The 18,467-nt window shown below is 56.8% G+C and overlaps 8 protein-coding genes across 8 annotated transcripts; 5 read left to right on the top strand and 3 right to left on the bottom strand.

Annotated features, from left to right (window-relative positions):
* Nucleotides 1–332: 332 nt before the first annotated feature.
* On the top strand, nucleotides 333–2,466 carry VTJ04DRAFT_3263 (uncharacterized protein; the record flags this gene model as incomplete). The annotated part of the gene is made up of 4 exons (XM_069361144.1): nucleotides 333–683; nucleotides 776–1,342; nucleotides 1,423–2,287; nucleotides 2,360–2,466. The coding sequence occupies 4 exons, from the start codon at nucleotides 333–335 to the stop codon at nucleotides 2,464–2,466; spliced, it is 1,890 nt and encodes a 629-aa protein (XP_069221784.1).
* Nucleotides 2,467–3,187: 721 nt separating this feature from the next.
* VTJ04DRAFT_3262 (uncharacterized protein) lies at nucleotides 3,188–4,322 on the bottom strand (the record flags this gene model as incomplete). Its single annotated transcript, XM_069361143.1, has 2 exons — nucleotides 3,188–3,943; nucleotides 4,212–4,322. The coding sequence occupies 2 exons, from the start codon at nucleotides 4,320–4,322 to the stop codon at nucleotides 3,188–3,190; spliced, it is 867 nt and encodes a 288-aa protein (XP_069221783.1).
* A 3,056-nt stretch (nucleotides 4,323–7,378) lies between these two features.
* VTJ04DRAFT_3261 (uncharacterized protein) lies at nucleotides 7,379–7,861 on the bottom strand (the record flags this gene model as incomplete). Its single annotated transcript, XM_069361142.1, has 2 exons — nucleotides 7,379–7,653; nucleotides 7,708–7,861. 2 exons carry the CDS (start codon nucleotides 7,859–7,861, stop codon nucleotides 7,379–7,381), a joined length of 429 nt encoding a protein of 142 aa, XP_069221782.1.
* A 68-nt stretch (nucleotides 7,862–7,929) lies between these two features.
* Nucleotides 7,930–11,106, top strand: VTJ04DRAFT_3260 (uncharacterized protein; the record flags this gene model as incomplete). The annotated part of the gene is made up of 1 exon (XM_069361141.1): nucleotides 7,930–11,106. One exon carries the CDS (start codon nucleotides 7,930–7,932, stop codon nucleotides 11,104–11,106), a length of 3,177 nt encoding a protein of 1,058 aa, XP_069221781.1.
* Nucleotides 11,107–11,211: 105 nt separating this feature from the next.
* Nucleotides 11,212–11,692, bottom strand: VTJ04DRAFT_3259 (uncharacterized protein; the record flags this gene model as incomplete). Its single annotated transcript, XM_069361139.1, has 2 exons — nucleotides 11,212–11,449; nucleotides 11,529–11,692. The coding sequence occupies 2 exons, from the start codon at nucleotides 11,690–11,692 to the stop codon at nucleotides 11,212–11,214; spliced, it is 402 nt and encodes a 133-aa protein (XP_069221780.1).
* Nucleotides 11,693–12,100: 408 nt separating this feature from the next.
* VTJ04DRAFT_3258 (uncharacterized protein) lies at nucleotides 12,101–14,083 on the top strand (the record flags this gene model as incomplete). The annotated part of the gene is made up of 1 exon (XM_069361138.1): nucleotides 12,101–14,083. One exon carries the CDS (start codon nucleotides 12,101–12,103, stop codon nucleotides 14,081–14,083), a length of 1,983 nt encoding a protein of 660 aa, XP_069221779.1.
* Nucleotides 14,084–15,483: 1,400 nt separating this feature from the next.
* On the top strand, nucleotides 15,484–16,367 carry VTJ04DRAFT_3257 (uncharacterized protein; the record flags this gene model as incomplete). The annotated part of the gene is made up of 2 exons (XM_069361137.1): nucleotides 15,484–15,805; nucleotides 15,880–16,367. 2 exons carry the CDS (start codon nucleotides 15,484–15,486, stop codon nucleotides 16,365–16,367), a joined length of 810 nt encoding a protein of 269 aa, XP_069221778.1.
* Nucleotides 16,368–17,392: 1,025 nt separating this feature from the next.
* On the top strand, nucleotides 17,393–18,303 carry VTJ04DRAFT_3256 (uncharacterized protein; the record flags this gene model as incomplete). Its single annotated transcript, XM_069361136.1, has 2 exons — nucleotides 17,393–17,412; nucleotides 17,502–18,303. 2 exons carry the CDS (start codon nucleotides 17,393–17,395, stop codon nucleotides 18,301–18,303), a joined length of 822 nt encoding a protein of 273 aa, XP_069221777.1.
* Between the last annotated feature and the right edge of the window lie 164 nt (nucleotides 18,304–18,467).

Here is an 18,467-nt window from a genome sequence, read left to right as displayed (position 1 = left end):
GCTAAGCTCAAACCCCAGAAAGCACCAAGGGAACCCGCTGTAACGTCTGCCAACACCAAACAGGGGCACTTCTTGGTGGGTCTAGATCTGGCGACTTCAGCCTCGAAACCTCCGACCAGGGGCTTGAAACACCAGCACTTCCTGACCGGAACACATACACCACTACCGGTCGTAATACGCTCTCAACCTTGCCGGTCTGCCAGGTCAAAACAGAATATCAATTTCCAACCAAAATGTTATAGACACAACCGAGTCACAGCCACCTCAGCAGCACCGAACCTCCCACCTGCACATACCCAACGCTCCCACTTCCATTTGGGGGAACCAACAGCATGGCTTCTCTCAGGGACGACGGTGACGGCTCCCGCCGCCGCCGGCGCTCCGGCCCATTGTCCTTCCTCACCAGCATCTACGACCTCGAAACCCTCGACACGCGCTTCACAACCCCCGCCGCCGTACCATACCGCGTCGCCCACGAGCCCGGAGCCCCGAAACCCACCCCTGATCCCCGCGCCGAGCCGCCAAAATGGAAGACGCCCGAGTTCTACTTCTACTACCTCGTCTTCATCGTCGTCGTGCCCTACATGTTCTGGGTCGCCTACGATGTGTCCCGCCCGTCGGATCCGAGGTATCGCAGGTACCAGCGCTATCTCTCAGACGGGTGGATTCCCGGGCGCAAGATTGTATGCATACCCTCCCCGTTCTCCTTTCCCCTCCTCGTCCTGGGTTCCCCTCCTATGTGCCCGCGCTGACCAGCCTTCGTCTCGACACACAGGACGTCTCGGATGCCCAGTACAACACCTTTCGCAGGAACCTGCCGTACATGGCCCTGCTGATCGTCTTCCACCCGCTCCTGCGCCGCGTCTGGAACGCCGTCTACCGCCTCCCCGCCGAGTACATCTACCCCACCGGCAGCCGCTCTGCCACCCCGGAGGCGGCCGATGCGCGGCAGCGCCAGCGCGCGGGCTTCGACTTTGCCTTTGCGCTCTTCTATCTGGTCGCGCTCCACGGCTTTTCGTCGGTCAAGATCCTGACCATTCTGGCTCTCAACTACAAGATCGCCACGACCCTGCCGAGGAAGTATATCCCGCTTGCGACGTGGGTTTTTAATATCTGCACCTTGTTCGCCAATGAGCTGTGTAGCGGGTACAAGTTCACCGCCATTGCGAGGTTTGTCGGCGGGGAGAAATCGGGGCTGGTGGACTTGGGAGAGTGGCTGGACCGTCGCGGCGGCATCATGAACCGCTGGGAGATTCTGTTCAACATCACCGTCCTCCGCCTCATCAGTTTCAACATGGACTATTACTGGAGCCTGGACCGGCGCGGGGCCAGCTTGATAGAGGTAAGCCAGCCATTCCCAAGGGCCGTTAGTTACCACGCCCGCCCGCCTTAGAGTCGTTACCCCTCTCTGACGCCGGCAAGAAGAAACAACTCGACCCAGCCAACCTCTCGGAGCGCGACCGCATCGCCATCCCCGCCCCGCCCCAAGACTACACCTTCCGCAACTACGTCGCCTACGCCATCTACGCGCCTCTGTATCTGACGGGACCCATCATCACCTTCAACGACTTCATCTCCCAGCAGCGATACCGCCCCGCCACCATCTCGGGTTCCCGCACCCTGCGCTACGGCGTGCGCTTCCTCCTCGTCCTCCTCGCCATGGAGCTGGTGCTGCACTACGACTACGTCGGCGCCATCGCCAAATCCCGCCCGCGCTGGGACTCGTACACCCCGGCCCAGATCTCCCTGCTGGCGTATTTCAACCTGCACATCATCTGGCTCAAGCTCCTGCTGCCCTGGCGGTTTTTCCGGCTCTGGTCGCTCGTCGACGGCATCGACCCCCCCGAAAACATGCTCCGCTGCGTCAGCGACAACTACTCGACGCTCTCCTTCTGGCGCGGCTGGCACAGGAGCTACTATCGCTGGCTGATCCGGTACCTGTACGTCCCGCTCGGCGGGACCGATTTTTCGTCGCCGCTGAAGGCCGCCAAGTCGGTGGGCACGTACCTGGCGGTGTTTACGTTCGTCGCGCTGTGGCACGATATCAAGCTGCATTTGTTGGTCTGGGGGTGGTTGATTGTGGTGTTTTTCCTGCCTGAGATTGTGGCGTCGCGGATGTTGTTCCCGAAGAAGAAGTGGGAGCGGAGGCCGACGGCGTACCGGATGCTGAGTTGTGCCGGCGGGGTGGCGAACGTGTTGATGATGATGGCGGCGAATTTGGTGGGGTTTGCGGTCGGGTTGGAGGGGTTGCAGAGTATTGTGAAGGGGATTTTTAGGGATTATTCTGGTATGTCCTTTTTTTTCTCTCCCCCGTCTGCCGTCGTGAGGATGAGTTACTGACATTTTTGTTTTTCTGCAGGTCTTGTGTTCCTGGTCACGGCGTGCGGCGCCTTGTTTGTGGGCATCCAGGTCATGTTTGAGATTCGCCAGTCGGAGTTGAGGAGGGGGATCAACCTTAAGTGTTAGACGGGGAGGTTCAGAGGAAAGGGATAGATATGCGAGTGGCTATGGATTGTTTATAGACTAGGTATATATATCTCTTGGAACAATGCTTGGTTCGTCTTGCGGTGGCTGGGTCGCTGCAGAGATTCCCACCTTGTTTTACTCGGATATTCTCCAGTCTTGATGAACTTGGTCTGCTGCCCGGACCAGGGAGCCGCTCATACTTATTGCGTAATATGGATCATGTCTTTGCTATTCTGTTCCTACAAGAGATCTCCGGGACAATATGAGTTTTCTGGGACAAGATGCCAAATCTCCCGTTGATCCCTCTGGGACACCAGGTTAAAACTGTTGTAGACAACAGACGAGATGTAATGCAGGTCCATGACACACCAGATAGGGGGGTAACGGATGATCCCACTCACACAAGAACCAGTTGGATAGGTTGAATGAATTATTTCATATGCACTTAGGTAACGACAGGCACGCAACCCGTGACCTGCCAGGTCGTCTAACCAACTCAACAACTCCATGCCTCGGGTATATCCAAACATGCTCGTGTTCCCTTCCACCAAAACAATGCTGATCCCAAATCCCAAGATGTAAGTCAACCCTCATAATAAACAAAAACCCATGCCACCGAATCAACGTTTTCTCCAAAAAATAGATGATGTCCAGAATCCGAAAAAGAATAAACAACCAACCTCCCTCACCACCCATTCACCCATTCAATCAATCCACCTCCTCACACCTCCGCCGACGTGGGCGCCGACCCCGACGCCGCCGCCTCAACCTTCACCGACCCATCGGCAGCCACATCCCCCCTCTCGACTGCCTCCTTATCCCTCCTAGAAAACTTGCCCTTCCTCCCCAGCTTCGTCTCCGTCACCCACCGCCTCACCCACACCACGCCCCAGGCGAACCCAAACGCCAGCAACCCGCCGATCGCGATGCCAAACACGTACGCCGCGACCAGCCCGCCCTGCTTGTCCGGGTCGAGGAAGCTGTAGGTATAAAACCCTTTGGTCGCGCGCGTCACGTACGCCACGGCGAGGTACAGCGCCAGGACGACGATGATCCAGAGCATGTGGACCGCCGGCATGGGGTCGGTGCGCGGGATGAGGAGTTCGAAGAGGGCGAAGACGGAGTTGAGCAGGTGTTGGGAGACATTGCTCCAGGCGGAGTGGACCTGGTCGAACCAGGGGCCTTTGAAGAGGATGATCCAGTAGACCAGCGTCACGATGAGCGGAAACACGGCGACAGTGGTGTACAGCAGCGAGTGCAGCGCCTGCAGCGGGCGCGGGAAGCGGTCGAGGAGCGGGGTGCCGGTGCGCGCGTACGTGAAGGTGTGGAGGGAGGAGAAGAGGAAGTAGAAGGCGATGCCCCAGAAGGTGAGCACGGTGAAGTACCTGAAGGAGGAGCGGGCGCCGCGGCAGCCTTCGGGGAGGTGGGTGCAGTTCCAGGCGATGTTGAAGAGGAGGGTGGTGAAGGCGTAGAGGGACTGTGAGAGAAGGGGGGATTAGGTTAACAACTGGGGTTGACTCTTTTCTATTTGGTCTTGTTTTGATAGGTATATAGTTTGTTTGGACGACGCTCTGACGTGCGGAGAGACGTCGTCGATCCCATATGTCGCCATGACGGGACAAACTCTCGTCCCGCGTTGGCGCGCCGGTCATGCCCGTCCGGCTGCCGGAGTTTGTCTCATGGCAACGGGGGGGTTGTTCGGAGACATAGATGAGGTCATGTGGTCATATATGGTTACGACTTACAAACAAGGCCCTACAGGCAAACAGCGCCCATGGTGACAACAACCACGAGGTCTCGAACCGATGGGTCGGGTCCCATCGATCGGTGCCGAACCGGAACGCCTGCGCACCCATGCCGGGTTCGTGCGGGCGCGCGTGCTTCGAGACAGATGTGTGCAACGGTATGTGCGGGATGTATGTACAACTTCCAGTCACTACGTAAGCGACTGTCTGTGTGTCTGTGTGTTTGCGCTGGTGTCGCCGCTCGCAGATCGGCCTTGGCGAGGGGTGGCGAGAGATGGTGAAATCTAGCGCGAGGATGCAAGATGCAAGTGTCACAATGGCATCGAGATGGAAGCCGGCTAGAAGGTTTGCAGTCGTCTGGCTGGGGATGCTTGGTCTTTTTGTGGTCCACGGGGCTGATGCTGCGCCGCGATGCTGAGTCGATGCGACAGCAAAAGAAGTGGAAGAATAAAAAAAGCAGAAGGGCACGCGGACGACGACGACCAGAAAGAAAGCCGGGCCACGAGGGCCAACGGCATCGAGACGGCGCAAAACCAAGCCGATTCCCAACAGCACCAAAAAGACCGATCCTTGGCTACCCCGGGTTTGGAGCCTCTCCCCGGGGTCGCTGCCGTGGGATTGGGGCATTCCAAGGGGAATGGCGTCTTTCCAACGGTCCACGGGTCGAAGCCCGATTTGGGTGCCTACGCCGTCGTGCCGCAACCACACCAGGGGAAGCCAGGGGGCCGTGTCTCGCCGGCCGCTTGGGACGTCGCACCAGACCGGCGAGAAGGGAGACATCGCTGCAAAAATCGTGCCTTGCTTGCGAGCTAACATCAGATGTGAGGTTGAGCCGATATAATACCAAAACACTGATTGTGCCATATACGCGTACAGTCCGAGGCATGTTTGAGCCCTCTCTGTCTGGCAAAACTTGCGATTCCATGGAGGGCGGACGATATAGAGGATGGATGCTACGAGGTGCACAGTAAAGAAAGACGTGCGTGGTGGGATCAGATGGAGTTTGGCGATGGTCAGAAGTATAGTTTGTCGGTCATCACCGGCCGAACAACGGACTTGGCTGACTGGAGCCGGCAAAGTCGACGGCTCCCACCCTCAGATCTGGACTGGTGATCATGTGGCGGCGGCTGAGGTGAAGCTGTCAACACAAGTGAATGGCGGATCGCTCTTTTACATCTGGATTCTAGCACATTACTCCGCATGCTCTGCCGGATTTTTGATCTTTCCCTCCGACTGGTTCTGGCCCGGATCACCGAAACACAGGGCGAATATCTCCGAGAGTCAATCTTGATGAGGCGTCCAATTGTTTGTCTGCGATGGCCAGCATTCTGTCTGCCTGTTCGCAGATGCCGATCACAGAGGCGCCATCCGTGATTGACCGCAGATTGACCATGGAATGCCCTTCCACGCGGGACCCAACCAGCTGGATGTCTCACTGCCCGTCCACGGATCACGGACGCCCAGCTCGGCGGAAGCAGCTGAAAGTTCCGATCCACAGAATCCACACCGAGGGAACACGTCTTAGTGATGTACTGTACATACCTAATAAAACGACCTTTGCACTGCCGAATGCTTCCATGCCTAAGTCGCTCAGGGAGCAACCTGGGAGTCAAACAACGTGGCAGTGGAGGACAATTGACGGCGATGGAGAAGACTGTGGAGATTGAGTCAAGTGAGCTCGGAGCTGCTGCCGTCAAATACCGCCGACGACAGTCCCGGGAATGTCATCTGCACGGTCACAGTCGAGGTGTGAGAGGTGAGTTTCCGGGTTGGGTCTGCAAAGAAGAGGGGGATGAACTGCAGCTCCCATCACCAACCCAACCCGTGGACATCCCTGTTGGCGACTGCAGCTGGCCCGAATCGAGTTGGAGCACACCACCAACACCGGGCACCCAGGTGAACATGACGGTGTGCTGTGGAATCGACTGACTGCACTCAATGCGAACACCTAGGGGGAGATGGGCACCATCAATGATCGACTCCAATAACTCAGTTACGACAGTTCCAATGCGAAAACCTGGGATTCAGCATGACAGATGGCAGTTGGATGATGGACAACTAAACAATAGCCCCAAAGCCACACATCTCGGGGCCGTCCCCATGGGTTCAATATTCTGCGGGTAGCTAGTAGTTATTGGCGAGCAAGCGGACGAATCCAGGGAGGCTCGGGCATGTGTGTTCATGTGCGATGCGCGTGCGTGAGCGGGAAGAAGAGGAGGGGTAAGACAGGCAATAGTGAGTGAGCTAGCGGCACACCCAACCGACACTCCCGCCCGACGTGTTGTTGTTCCCTATCGTCTCGAGGATAGGTGCATGGGTCGACCGGAGTTTTGGCGAAGTTGAAGTGTTGTTGTTTAGATCAGTCATTGAAGAGAAAAAAAAAAAAGAGATCGGGCAGGAATCACCAAGAAGAACCTCAATGGGCAAGCGCCAGCCATTGAAGAACTGGAACCCTGGTCCACTTGCGGATTGACTTCTCGGAGTGCACCTGCACCTGCACCCGCACCTGCACTGCACATGGATTGGACGGGATGATGGATGGGGAAGGCACGCCCCCTCTCCAGGGGATCGTGGCCTGGCCCCTTCCGCCTTCCAGGTTCACCTTCTCCTGAGTGTGGGGAGGCTGCGAGCCGCAGACCCCCTTCCTGGCCTTTCCAGGAACGACAGGAAGGACAGGGAAGGACCAATCTTCAATAAACCTGGCTCCAAGGCGGCTATCGATGGGGTCTGCTACCACCCAACCATCACCCAAGCAGCGACAAGCAGCGACAAGCAGCCCACTCTGCGCATCTTCTTCTCTCCCAACCCAGAAGCGAAAGCAACCTCTCGACCTACTGACCTCTGCACCTGGGCATCTCGCAACCGTTTGCGGGGGACATCTCCCTTTCCCTCCTCCCAAGTCTCTTTTTTCTAATCTCTCTAATCTCTCTGATCTTCGCCTTTGCTACCGTACAGCGTTGCAGTCATACAAGCATCTCTTCGCTGTCGTGGCCGACTAACTTACATTACAACGGGGACAACACGTCGACAACCAGGGCCACATCCAGCCCCGGCTCCAGTCACCTCAATCAAGCCCCTGATAAACTGACCGTTACTCCGTACTCCATCCTCCCGTACCACCTGGACACGACCTTAATTGCTAGTTTAATTTCCGTCTTTTGCCTCTCTCACCACCTCACCTCTCTCAATTGCCATCTGCTCCCCTCCTTGGACTGCTCGACTTTTCGATCCGGCCTGCCTATCCTCCATCCTGCTGTGTGCACTTGCCCCTGAACGCGAGCTGCGAGATACTGACGCGTCGAAACATCGTCAACATCCGGCCCGGCCATCACCTGCAACCACCCGACTCCCCGATCTGGACGCAAGAGAAGCGGTTTGACAAGGCGTTGAAGAGTTGTCCACGCCGTTCCCCTCGCTTTCTCAAACTGCATTGAACTTGTCGCTGGCGTTATGTTTCAGCCAAACGCGCATCCGTGACAGGACCTGCTGTCGTGACCGCCTCGGCAGATCTGCGCCTTTATCCTGCGATCGCCGTCTTTCTGTTTTTTCCGGGACTCGAACCTCCTCCCCAGCTGCGTGAATCGTCCTCCCTTGCTGCGGGAACCCGCAGGACGCACAAGGCTGCGGGGTCCCACCATCGAGCCGTCCATCTCACACCCCTCCGCCTGTACCACGACTTGAGCGACCGCCGATCGCCCGGCCTCCCCGGCTGCGGCCAATGACAGCCGGCACCACGGCCCCTTCCGTCATCTCCCAGAGAACTCCAGACGCCGCCTCCGCCAGGATGGCTTTTGCCCAGCCCCCGACCACGAACCTCGCCGAGGTACAACAACTTCCCATCGTGCTGGTCCCTGACTGCGACGACGACGATGAGGAGGAGGACAACCGCCGGGCCGGGTCCGGCATCGAGGTCGACACGCGGCCGAAGCCGCAGGAGCCGCCGCCGCCTCCCGTTCCGCAGCATCCGATCCCTTCCATGCAAGAAGCCTTCGCCGAGTCCCTAATCGAAGCCACCAGGACAGGAGGCGCCTCCAAACCAAAACTCCGGACCGGCGACGCAAAAGCGAGGCGAAACGAGTTGCTCGATGGCGAACCGAGAGACCCGCCGCCGACCGCGTTATGGCGCTTTCGTCCGGGCCAAAAGACCCACGAGCTTTGCAGGCTGATGGCCCAAATCTCGTTCGGCGTCTACCTGCTGCTCAACGGCATGGCGAATAGTCAGTTCCTCGTCGTCTCTATCTTGCAGGGTCACATCGACGAGGTGGATGAGTTCCTCGAGACCACCCTCGAGGATATGGACCTTGCGACCCGCGATATGGAGGACCGTATCAAGCATTTGAAGCTACCCATGGACAACATTTCCGTGTTTGAGCAGATGCTTGAAGAGCGCAGGTTCCGCTTTCAGATTCTCGACGGCAACCGAAAGATTGAGCACATTGTCGCGCGCACCCAGGCGGCTCTGGACCAGACCAACACCGACTTGGCCGAGGGCCTTGCCGCCACGCGTGAGTTCACCATTTACCTAGCCGAGCAGCAACACGGGCCATGGCGTCGTGAGCGGCCCGACGTCATTGACATTTACGACGCGATGAAGGGCAATACCGACGGATGGTTCAACGCCATGATGGATCTGCAAGCCAAGTGCAGCGCTCTCAATGCTCTGATCGTGAGGTTGACGGATATGGTTGCTGAGATGGATCGGCGGGCGGCCGAGGCGGATCGCCGAGTAAGGGAAAGGGAGGCTCGTCGGAACCTGGAACTTCGTCGAGAGCAGGAAGCTTCTCGACAGCAAGATCGACTCCAAGAAGCCCCTCGATCCCACAAGATTTCCAAGTCGCAAGATGTTCCCCGATCCCATCAGGAGTTGAAAGCGCAGGAGGCTCCTGTATTCCACAAGGTTTCGAGGTCCCAAGCTAGCGCGCCCCTGTTGGATGCCGACGAGGGTGTTGAGAAAGAAGGCCCGCCGCGGACAGAGCAGTCCAGCTCCAAATCCGTCAGAACGCCACAGCATAGTCCCCGACCATCCGATGCGTCGTCATCGTCTGTTATCACGTCACCACCAGCCTCGCCTCCGATCAAGGTCCCCAACTCACCGCCCCGGCTCTCCCTGCGGTTGAGTACCCTCATCTCGGGTGACTTCTCGATCGACACAGATTTGGCCATTGTCACTGAAGACCCTGATCGTTCCGCCACCGCAAAGTCGAGCGAGGACGAAAAGACGCCAAACAGGTCGTCTGTCCTCGAGGTCACGTCGAAGTCACCCGCTCCGGAAGAGTCACCTCCTACCTCCCCACCACCCGCTTCTCCGCCTGAGGCAAAACCGTCATCCCCTCCAGCCCCTCCAGCTCGAGATCCTCGTCGTCTCTCCAAGAGACCGTCGATGGTTCTTGACGGCCCCAAACCTGAGCCGCCAAAGGAATCGGTTCAGGAGCCGTCGAAAGAACCGATCAAGGAAGAGTCCAAGGAGCAACCCAGGGACCAGGCCAAAGAACAGCCCAAGGGACTGTCTAAGAAGCAGTCCAAGGACCTGCTCACGGAACAGTCTAAGGAGCAGTCCAAGGAGCAATCCAAGGCTCACTCCAGGGATCAATCCAAAGATCGATCCAAGGATTGGTTCAAGGAACAGCCCAAGGAGAAGCCCAAGGAGAAGTCCGAGGAGCAAGCGAAGCAGCCTCCCAAAGAGCAATCCAAAGAGCCGACAAAGGAAATACCAGAAACAGAAAAGGAAGATAGCCCCTTGTATATCCTGCAACCCAAGACGTACACGCCGCAGGCCTCGCCGTTGCCGTCGCCTCGCCCACCTGAGACTCAACAACGACCGGCACAACCCTCTCCACGCCTTGCTGAGCGCCCGAAGAAAGAAGCGGAACGCCCCAAGAAGGAGTTGGAGGTCAGGGTACAACAGCGGCCAAGGGGGACTTCACCAAGACCGCCATATCGTGCTCCGAACCCCGAAGTTAGACGCCCGCGTACGGCATCATCTGAGTCGTCGGTCGAGTCTGCGGCCCAGGTAACGCTCGAGCATGCCAAACCCCGGGTGGAGCAGGTGCGAGCAAAACCTCAGATTGTTCGGCCGCGCATGGTTGAGATCGGTGCAAGGTCGGATGGCAAGACCGGCACCAGGCCAAACCCAAGGCCCGTTAAACAGGCAGTACAACCCGTATCCGGGCCGGACCCCGCACAAGCTCCTGAGGTGGTGATCCCCACAGACCCGGAGGTGGTGACAGCAGACACCCTGGCGTCGACAACGAAGCCGACCCAGCGCACGTCGTTGAGGCAGCGCGTCTCTCTCAAGACGACCCCGCCAGAATCCATCCAAGTGCCACCAAACACACTCAACATCCAACCCGTGCATGGTGGTTTGCCACGCACCACGTACCAGGCTCCCGACTCGGCGTATGGCTCCGACCTGGAGCGGCCGCCCGCCAATACTACAGCGCCTGTTGATCCTGGGCCCATCGACCCTGTGCTGGTGGACTTCAAGCCACCCTTCGCACAGCAAGGCTCAGGGCTGATTCCCTCCCCGCTCAGCGACCGCCAATTCTTCCGGCCCGTACAGGCCAGCCCGCACTCCCCGCTGCAGCAGCAGCGGCCGCACACGTCGGGCACGGTGGGGCCGCAGCACTTCCCCATGCCTCCGCCGCGCCACACCCCGTCGGCCATGGGCATGAGCTTCGTCAGCAGCAGCGGCGGAAGCACGATTGGCGACAAGTCGCTCAAGAAGAAGCGCAGCGCGTTCGGCTGGCTCAAGAAGGCGTTCGCGCTGGACGAGGAGGAGCGCGCGGCGTTTGAGCAGAGGAAGCAACAGCAGATTGAAAACCCGTATTATCAGGGTCGGACGCAGGAGTGGATAGATGGGAAGCGGGTGAGGCCGAGGCAGCCCGGCCCTTATTGATTGAGAGGTTAGGTGGCAGCGGCCTGTGTGCGTGCGGCGGTGGCACGGAGGACAGAGCAATAACGGAGGTGTTGTTGTACATGCAACCTTCTCGGATGTCGGCAGTCAGCCACCACTGCGCATTGCAACTCCATTGCGGCCCGTCCCGAGCGGTTTGAAACCCGGCCATGCGGCCGAGCGATCATCTTTATGCGTTCCCGCCCAGTCGGGAGGTGCCGTCTTGATCGACTTGCTGCTGCTGTGTTTCAGACCCCAGCCGTGGAAGTACCGCATGCCACCGTCTCTCATCATCTCACCTGGAATGCCAGGGAACGAACCATGGGAATGTTTGGGTGGTTGAACACTTGTTTCATTGGTACCCCCCTCTCATTCCGTCTTGTTTTTTTGGGGCGCGTTTTGCCTATTTAGCCGGATCGGCTTACACTTGTCTGTTTTTTGGAGAGGAGGAAGAGGATATTCGGTGGACGGGAGCAAAGGAATCGGAACCTGAAAAGGTGGAGGGAGGGGGGTGGATTGGATATCTCTCTGTACTTGCGTTGAGGCACCTCACTGGGATTTTTCTGGTTGGCGATTTTTCAGGTTGCATAGCGAGGAGAAATGGTTGTTGGGTTTCTTCTATTGTTTTTTGTGTTTGGTTTGTTGTTGAGATCTATTTGTGTGTACAATAGCTACTACCTAGGTACTTAAAGGTAATCGTATTGGGATCATGGAACATGGGATGGTCGTGACCTTGTGGACGTACAGAGGGCGAGTTTGGAGTTGAGGGATCTTGTGTTGGTTTGATGGTCTTCTACCCCTTTCAACGGTCTCTCTGGTGTTCTGGGGGTTGGCGAGGGTTAGGGTCTTGTGAGGTTAGGTTGTATTGTATTACGTAATCCACTGCAGCGATACGCCCAAAAAAGCAATGTTTTTCTTGGAACCGACCCGTTTCTTCTTCCCTTGCTTCAAATTTTCCCTCGCTTCGCGCTTCTTCCAACTTCCTTCTTCTCCCATAATGACCCAAACAAAAGACCACGTTTCCGACCTCGACCGCCATGTCCAGCAACTCGAGGCCAAGGTCAACAAGCTGCGCGCGTCGCTGACGCACTGGCAGCAATGGTACATCGACTACTCTGCCCTCAAGGAAGAGGTCGAAAACCTTCCCAAGGACCCGCCCCCCGTCGAGCAACTGCGCCGTATCCGCCGCGACTTCGACGGCACCGTTCTCTCCAAGAAGGAGCTGAACGAGATCATCGGCAAGAATGACCTGCGCTCCACTGACCACATCATCAACCTGCTGTCGCGCCGCATCGACTATGTCGAGCAAAACATTGGGTCGTTGAGGAAGCTGCTCGAGGCGGAGCAGAACCGGCTGGCCGCCGCCGCGGTCGTGGCCAGGCCGGATGCGGGGACCGATGAGGAGACGGGCCTGCCCCTGACGGATATCATCGAGGAGCTGGACGAGGAAGGGAACGTCGTCAACTTTCGACTTCAGACGGCTGCCGACGCGGAGCCCAAGATCGTCGAGGCGCTGAAGAAGGTGGGCATCGAGGAGAAGGATCTGCCCGAGGGCAGGGGCCAGGATAAATCAAAGGATGAGTCAGATGACGAGGACGAGGAGGAGGATGGAAAGGAGCAGGGCAAACGAGATGAGCCTACTCCTCCCAGCTCCGACTCGTCGTCCGCGAGTCCCGTCGTCCAGGCTCCTCCTGCAGAACCTTCGAAAGACTTCGCCTCGGTCGAACCAAGTCCGCCAAAGAAGTCGGTCTCCTTCACCGAGGATACCAAGCCTGGCCATGAACCCTTGGACTCCGCAGCGTCACGCCAAGCACAGCGCATCCAGGAGCTGATGCAAAAGGCCAAAGAGCAGGAGGCCATGGACATGTCGACGGCCGTCATCCCCGACAATGAGTCGCCAGAGGAAAGCCAGCTGCGCCGTGAGATGCTCGAGTACAGCATGTCAGAGATCGGGCCCGTCGTCGCCGAGTTGGAACTGGTCGATTCCGACGAGGACGACGATGAGGATCCCATGTCCTGGGCCGGGATCGAGGATGACGATGAGAGCCAGTACGACCCGACGGATGACGACGATGATGAGGACGAGCTTGGGCGTTCCAAGAAGAGCGTCATCACCCCGGCCTACATCAAGCGCATGCAGGAGCTTGAGAAGCGGCTCGCGTCTCAGGGTGCCTTTGCGGTCGGCGGCAGCAAGGCGCAGGCGACCCAGTCGGTGCCGGAGAAGAAGAAGACGAAGCCTGACGAGGGCATTGCACGGGTGTCTGTGGTCAAGGACTCCCCTGCTCCTGCTCCTCCGCCAGCTTCGACCGCAACAGCGAAAGCTGCAGAGCCTTCCAAGCCGAAGTCGGCTCCCAAGCAGAAGAAGTCAGTCAGCTTTGCATCCAAGTTGGACATCGCACCGGATCCTGCGCCTCGGCCTCCTCCGGTCGTGAAACCCGAGGAACGCAAGATCACCCATGTCGGCGATGTTGTGGAGAAATCCACTCCCGACGAGGACGAGGGCGTTCTCCCTCCAGAGGACCCGGAAGAGCCACCAAAGCGCGTTTCCCGCTTCAAAAAGGACCATTTGCCTTCCAAAGCAGCAGCAGCAGCCAGAGCTGGACTTCCTCCCGGCCCGCACCAGCTCCCCGCCAACATCACCGTGGCCGGCGCCGCCCCGCCCGCGCCCGTCTGCGAAGCGAACCCGCCCCCGGACACGATGCTGGCGCCCAAGATCGTCGAGAAGGACACGTCGCTGCTGGAGCAGCAGCCGGCGGTGGAGCCCGACGAGATGGATGAGGACGAGATGTACCGCGAGGCGGCGGCCGAGTATGCGCGCCTGCGGGACAGGCTCATCAAGAAGCAGACGGGCGGCGTGGTGCAGATGCCGGACAGGGTGATTGACCCGGAGACGGGCCAGGTGCCGCTGGATGAGGAGCTGGGCGGGCCGAAGCGGATGAGCAAGTTCAAGGCTGCGAGGTTGGCGAAGCTGCAGTCGTAACGACAGCCGAGTGAATGGGAGGAGAGACCAAGTTCAGTTGAAGGGCTTGGATTGTCCTGCCTGCCTTCCTGCCTGTCCGCCTGTCCGCCTGATACATACCTGGCCTAGCGAACTAACTGACTAGCCTTGTCGATGTTTGGGATCGACAGATACAGTGTCTACCGTTTCGACGTCTCTCCTCATTGTTCGTGATGTGGTCTATCACGTAGAGGTTTCCATCTTTCCATTCTCTTCCCGTTATATCTTTTCCGTTTTCCCATTTCCCGATGGCATTTCATTCCCTTCCCTCCAGCAGCTCTCTCTCTCTTCCGAGCCAGCTGGTTGGATTCCAGACCACGCACACACACACGCAGTTGTCCAGTCCAAGTTCACTATGGTGATCGTGGTGGGCTTGCGACTCAAGAGGTAGCAACACCTTTGGGCATCACATCACATACAATCAACCGGAACCAATTTGACAATTGATGGATTGCAGCTACACCATCTGCATTCTCATTACTAGCGGTTCCAAGAGCAAGCTGATGGGCTCTCTGACGCCTAGACCCTTGGCAAAATTACCCCGTGGTCTTGGTGATTCGTTTCACCCCTCACATTTTCTTACTACTCAGGTAGTTGACGTAGTTCGGGTAGTGTGTATGAGTGAGAGATATACAGAAATGAGATATTAGTCACCTCCTCGGCATTCAATTTCTCCCCTGATGGATAGTCTTGACTGGATATTGTGTTCTGCTAGCTCAGGAACTGTATTTTCAGCAGTGTCTTCGTTATCGCCCTGACCCTTTTCTCAACTGGGTTCAAGCCGGGACTGGAGGTAAGGTGGGTTGGTGTTCCTGACTCTCAACTTACCCACGCCTTGTGTGAATGCAACCACGACTTTTTTTCACCTTGGCCGTAGCCATCCGAGCCTGGTAGTCAGCCTTATGGCAGAACACCTGGGAAGACCCCAGGTGCCGAATATCCGTGGTCTCTGAATGGCGGTGACCTCCTTTGGCTAGGTGTCCATGGATGGATGTAACTATATGTATGTATGTACATCGAATGACAGTCCTTTTGCAGGGGGGCGAGCAGGCCTACGTGTCAGTCAGTCGCCTTGAAAGTGTGAAAGCCTGACAACTCGAGACTGGTCTGCCTGCTCAGCCTCATGGTCGGGCAGCCATGTTGTCCCTTGAGTCGCTAGTCTCGGGAGTTTCTTCACCTTTTAAAACTGGCGTTTTGCCATGGCTTCTGCTTGAATGGGTTGGTTATTTGCATGTTGTCTCTTCCATGATGTTTCGTTATACACCATTCAGCATCCCAAGATGGCCTCGGTTCCGTTGATGTGGATGGGGGTGCGAACCTCCTCCGTTTTCCTTCTTTTCTTTTGCTTGGTGATGGATACAGGTGTATTGGCAGGCAACACGATGTGCCAAATTCTTGAGAACACCAAGGGATTCGCCCAGCTCGGCACCTACGACCGGACGTGCGCAACGAGCATTGATTCGGATTGGGGTATATGCGCCAGATCGTCATGCGACGATATGTCCTGCCTTTGTACCGATTCGCAATGGCTCGTCAAGGAAATCGGGAGGTGCACGAAGGAAATGAGCGAGGTGAAACCCGACGCGAATGAGGTCGAGATGTATAACAATCTCATGGCCTTTTTTGCGAGCGGATGCGGCGGAATGTTTGAGCCCGTGTTTAAGGAGGAGACAGGCTCGTCTCGTAGTACCACATCCGTATCAGGTAAAGTCCTAGCTGCTGTAGCTTGTCACTGATTCGAACTGAGCAGTCCCCGCTGATACGTTCGTTAACTCCAGGATCCTTTTCTTCCTCTGCTTCGTCATCATCATCCTCTTCTTCTTCTTCATCTGAATCATCTGGATCATCCTCCGGATCATCATCTGAATCATCAGCCGAATCATCATCTGAGGAATTATCTGAATCATCGTCTGAATCATCTTCTTCATCGTCATATTCATCATCAGAATCATCATCTGAGGCATCAGCTAAAGCATCAGCTAAATCATCCTCATCATCATCATCATCTACCCAAGAAGACAACAAGACCGACGGCGACAAGACCGACGACTACAAGACCGACTACAAGACCGACGACAAGACCGACGACAAGACCGACGGCAAAACCGATGGCAAGACCGGCGACGACGAAGGCAAAAAGGACAGATTGAGCATCGAAGCGATCGCCGGCATCGTGGGTGCGATTGTGGGCATCTTGACGCTAGTGGTTACCGTATACATCTACAAGCGGCAAAAGGCTAAGAAGGAGTACATCGAAGTAGTGTAATGATAGGTTGGTATGTACATACCTTACCTTGGGGAGCTGAACGTCGAGGAGATAGATACCTCTAATGTACTTTGGTACGACGGTGGATGGGAGGAAAAGAAGAGAAACGGAAGCTGGATATTGGGTGAGACACGCGAAGGATATGAGCTCCGTTCACCTGAAAGAATGGAAGGCGATAAGTACTGCGATCTGGGGATATGAGGGGGGACTTGGGCTTCTTAACGGCTGTTGGTCCGGGAGGACGTCTGGTGCTTTGTCTAGGTTCGGGAAGGCCCAGAACAGCGGCGGTTGAATGCAAATAGATATTGACACTACTTTGAACATATATATATACCTTCCCTCAACATGATGACGAAGAGACCGTTATTCTTATCTCTCGTTTTTCTGCATTTGAGTATCAATGGACGGGTTAGGCCAATGGAACTACATACATACCTGAGGTTTCTCATCATAACCAAAGCCTCTTCGATTCGCCACACAATATGAAATTATTGTGTCCCTTTGAACACCAAGGCTCAGGCAAACTCAACTGAGAAAGTAGAGAGGGCGAGATTTCTGATCATTTAGTCTGTTCAACGCGTTCTTCCTGGCTGGTGTTCTTACCCCAGAAGGCAAGTCGTGCGTGTAAGTCGTTGGGTGCGGTCTTGGCATGGTGCGGGTGGAGAGGGAAAAAAATTCGGCAAAAACATACAGCACCCGGCATTCGCTGGTCGTCACCGACCCAACTACTACTCGGGCCCTCACAAGCTTAACTAGGGGAGAGCGGACGGGATCCCGTGCTTTCTTGTGGGTATGGCCGTATGTATTAGCCATCTGCAAAAAACAGGACTTTTAAAGGCCAAACTTGGCAGAGGCTGTTGCATTTTGTGTGCGACCTGGAACCTCTTATCTTATCGCACCGCGGGCGGTCAAAATCTTGGACCGGCAGTTCGCAGGCAAGTCCATCAGCCGGCCACTTCACTTGACTTTCATCACCTTTTCCTCTTCACCACACTCCCACCCATTCAGCCCTCCCACACTTCACAATGTCGTCACTACGAAACAGGTAAGCAACAATCCCCAACCCAACTCTGCAATTCTTACACAAACATCCCCCGAAAAAACAAAACTGACACAACTTCCCTCCTCCTCCAGCATTCAACGCCGCGCCCACCGCGAGCGCGCCCAGCCCTTCGAGCGCCAGCGCCTCGGCCTGCTCGAGAAGAAAAAGGACTACCAAAAGCGCGCCCGCGACTACGCCAAGAAACAAGCCGTCCTCAAGTCCCTGCGGCAAAAAGCCGCCGACCGCAACGAGGATGAGTTCTACTTCGGCATGCTTTCCCGCAAGGGGCCCGGGTCGGCCGTCACCCGCGGAAAAAGTTTCACGGGCACCGTCGACGGCGACCGCGGGAATAAGGCCATGGACGTGGATACCGTCCGGCTGCTCAAGACGCAGGATCTGGGGTATGTGAGGACGATGAGGAACGTGGCGGCGCGGGAAGTCAAGGAGTTGGAGGAGAGGTTTGTCCTGGCGGGCGGGACCGAGGTTGGGCAGGAGGATGATGATTTCGACGACGATGACGGCGAGCGGCCGTCGGGAAGACAAGGTTCTCAGCCACCGAAGCCGAAAAAGATTGTCTTTTTCGACGCGGCCGAGGAGAGGGAGCAGGCGCTGAAGAGGCAAGAGGAGGAACAATACCAAGAAAATAACGACGAGGCGATGGACATGGACGGTGGCGAATACGAAGAGGATTACGACGACGCGGAGGAGGAGCGCAAGGCACGCAACCTCGAGAGGCTCCAGCGCAAGCTCAAAGCCGCCCGGAAGAAGCTCAAAGCCCTAGCCGACGCCGAGTACGAGCTGGAACTGCAAAAGGCAAAGATGGCCAAGACGGCAACATCAGGAGGCATCACCAAGTCCGGGAGGAGGATCAAAGTGAAGGAGAGAAAGAGGTAGTGAGTGGTTAGGAGCGCCCCCATCAAGCGGCAGCTCGCTGCCCGTCTGCGATTTTGTCATTTCCGAGTATCTTATACAGCTGTTTGTTGTTGCTGTTGTTGTCCGTCCGAGCGGAGAGTCTGGCCTCTCGCTCTGGAAGGCGTGTCGATTAATGCAATAAATAC

Source organism: Mycothermus thermophilus, assembly GCF_041956435.1.
Source record: "Mycothermus thermophilus strain CBS 625.91 unplaced genomic scaffold VTJ04scaffold_2, whole genome shotgun sequence".
Classification (NCBI taxonomy): Eukaryota; Fungi; Ascomycota; class Sordariomycetes; order Sordariales; family Chaetomiaceae; genus Mycothermus; species Mycothermus thermophilus.
The sequence above is the reverse complement of the archived record's forward strand: the minus strand, read 5'-3'. Positions and strand labels throughout refer to the sequence as shown.